At 47.3% G+C, this 2,628-nt stretch overlaps 1 protein-coding gene across 1 annotated transcript; it reads right to left on the reverse strand.

The window, feature by feature from the left end:
* Positions 1-2,141, reverse strand: CCR75_003852 (uncharacterized protein). Its single transcript, XM_067961944.1, has 3 exons — positions 1,532-2,141; positions 1,391-1,464; positions 1-1,298 (listed from the first exon to the last, which is right to left on the reverse strand). Exons 1-3 carry the CDS (start codon positions 1,758-1,760, stop codon positions 357-359), a joined length of 1,245 nt encoding a protein of 414 aa, XP_067823421.1. The 5' UTR covers positions 1,761-2,141; the 3' UTR covers positions 1-356.
* Between the last annotated feature and the right edge of the window lie 487 nt (positions 2,142-2,628).

The following is a 2,628-nucleotide window of genomic DNA, read 5'->3' on the forward strand; positions in this document are numbered from 1 at the left end:
TCTAGCGAAAGGTGACCTTTGACAATTGACACATTTAGATACTGCAGGTCTTGTACAGCTCAGTGTCAACTAATTTAAATCAAGTAAAGGACACTTGTCTTTTGATAAAGCATCGAACCAGATATAATATTACTATCTATAACAGCGTGAAGGGAAATATATAAGAGCATGTATATTACGTGAAATGTGTGACGCACTAAGAAAGAAGAAATAGCACGCTACAAAGCTCACAGCAAAGCCAACTTGTCCAACTCATATCAAAATTTGGATTCGTGGCACCTTTATCCAGAAGCACGACTCAATAGTTCCCTATCTTACAGATACAAAAGAGCCTGCTTCGCCATACAGCTGCCAGATTACAGCACGCTGATGTTGTCGCGTGGGGTGCGCATGCCAGTGAGTACACAATCGGGCACACCTGTTACAGGCGTCTTGCTCTCGAGAGCGTCCAGTGCCTTCTTTTTCTTCCGTACCGCAAAGATTGCCGCTGCCGCAACCATTCCCGCCATGCCTCCCAACGAGGCGACAACAATTGTCGTACTCCCCGAGTTACTCTGCTCTGATTGGGTATTAATCTGCTGTACATTATTAGGGTCGGATGCAGGAGTGCCGCCAATTTGCTGCGATAACCCGCTCTTTGTCAACGACTGCTGCTCGTTCGAGGAGCGGTACACTGGCTGCATGAACCCCACTTTGCGTGATTGAGGGACATTTCCATCCAACGAGCCAGGCGTGGGCGGATTCGATGGCTCGTCCTTACTTCCCAAACTCGTTTTAAATGGCTCGGGGTCGAGTTGCGTTGTTTGTGTCTCTGGACTCGGTAGCTGCACTTGCTCCGGAGACTGCGGCTCTTCTGTCGTTGGCACAAATTCATTCGGTGGCGGTTGCTCCTGCGCAGGGCTCTCGTCCTTAACTGGAGCCGGAGCTTGCGTGGTCGGAGGCGACGTCGGCGCGTCGGTTGGAGGCGACGTAGGCGCTTGGGTTGGCGCCTCTGTGGGAGCTTGCGATGGGGACGAGGTCGGGGCGGGCGGTGGAGCCACGTAAGACGGTGGAGCGGTCTTTGCATCGCCTGAACCGCCTGGGCAGAACGTGAGGTCAAAGTTCGTCGAAAGGGGACACGTGTGGGTCTTATTGTCGTCCTTAGGAAAGTGATACGCATCCAGGCATCCGTCATTCAAGCACGTGAGCTCAACGCATCGGTGTCCGTCGACCTGGGAGGGCGTGATCTGCATGGGTTTATTGAACCCCACGCCGCCCGTAAGGTCCTTACATGCTAGCAAGGTTGGACAGTATTCGGGCTAATCAAGTTTAAAAAAACACAGCAGACAAAAAACACATAAGAGTCCACCAAAAAAAAAAGCAATTTTTTCGCCGGGTTTTTTAAACGTACGCCACTTTTCGGACCAGTTGGGATGATACTGATGTCAAGCCAAATTTTATTCATCCCACCCGAGAACTCGGCCACTAATATTCATAAAAAAAACATTAGTTGTGTTTGTTATGTTTTTGTAATCTTTTTTTTGTTACGTACACGTTGCTTGGGCATCGGCGCCCCACTTGAAAACGTGCGACGGTGAGAAAGGGTCGATGGTCTTCACGGTCGAGCCGCCAGAGGCCACCCACTCAGTGTTAACGTTCCCAGGCCTCACGTGCACGAGCGGCAGGTCACCGGAGCACTGATTATACACGTTGATGTCGTAACTCCGAGTAGTTCCAAGGAGCAGCGCAAGACTCGCGAGAACGCGCGGAAGCATGACCATACTGGGAGTCTGTACGCTGTTGCTAATCTCGTCGACGAGACGCACGGGCGTGGAGGAATATTCCTGAATGATGGAGCACCGAAGTTAACGTGCCCACCTATGCTTTTTTCTCTACCACGCAACCGAACGACTTGGGCAGGACCTGCAGGACAGCATTCATCTGTTGCATAGAGCCAGTCGACGAGGCAAGGGTCGTCCTTTTTCCACTTGAACACCAAAACCACGATTTTGGACCACAGTACCTACTTTGTAAAGAGAGTAACGATATTAAAATCATCTTTTTTACACGAAATTTGACGGAACGGAACATCGTAGAACTACGAATCAAGTGTGCTAAAAATTATTGCTACTTATAAGTGTGTATTATTTTGCTTGTTTTGTTTTTTTGTTGCTCTTCGACATTTCACCAATGAAATTGATGAAGATGAACACTTCGCGCACTTTGGTCTTGTTCGTGTCATGATAGAGGCGCTATTTTCAGACAATTAGCAGATGCATTTTTAAATACTGTGAGCGTTAGGTAAACAAAATAACCGCTCGAAAGGCGAAAATCGCATTTTTCGTTTCCGACAACTTGTGGTTACAGCAGCTGAGAGGACCTTTTTTAGATTACGAACATGCTCGTCTCCAATCAAAAAATACGTATATTATATACTCTCCTCGCCCTTTGATGGCAAAAGAGAGACTTGATTAATCCGACAAGTAAACCCTTAAGTCATGCAACTAACACAATTAAGAGCTACAGCCGACTTGCGAACATTTTAGAAATCTATCTAAGAAACCCTTCCATAATTTTCGCATCAGGTTTTTACATTTTCGCTATTGAGTGTATTGGAAACAATTTTCCAATCCTACTGTATTTATTAAA

The sequence above is a fragment of the Bremia lactucae genome, linkage group LG13 (genome assembly GCF_004359215.1).
Source record: "Bremia lactucae strain SF5 linkage group LG13, whole genome shotgun sequence".
Taxonomy (NCBI): Eukaryota; Oomycota; class Peronosporomycetes; order Peronosporales; family Peronosporaceae; genus Bremia; species Bremia lactucae.

Excerpts from the sequence above, each read along its gene's own strand:
- CCR75_003852 (XM_067961944.1), bottom strand. The coding sequence starts at position 1,760 with ATGGTCATGCTTCCGCGCGTTCTCGCGAGTCTTGCGCTGCTCCTTGGA. Across the intron at positions 1,465-1,531 it reads CGCCGATGCCCAAGCAACGT|TGGCCGAGTTCTCGGGTGGG; the intron begins GTACGTAACAAA and ends TATGAATATTAG. Across the intron at positions 1,299-1,390 it reads CAACTGGTCCGAAAAGTGGC|CCCGAATACTGTCCAACCTT; the intron begins GTACGTTTAAAA and ends AAACTTGATTAG.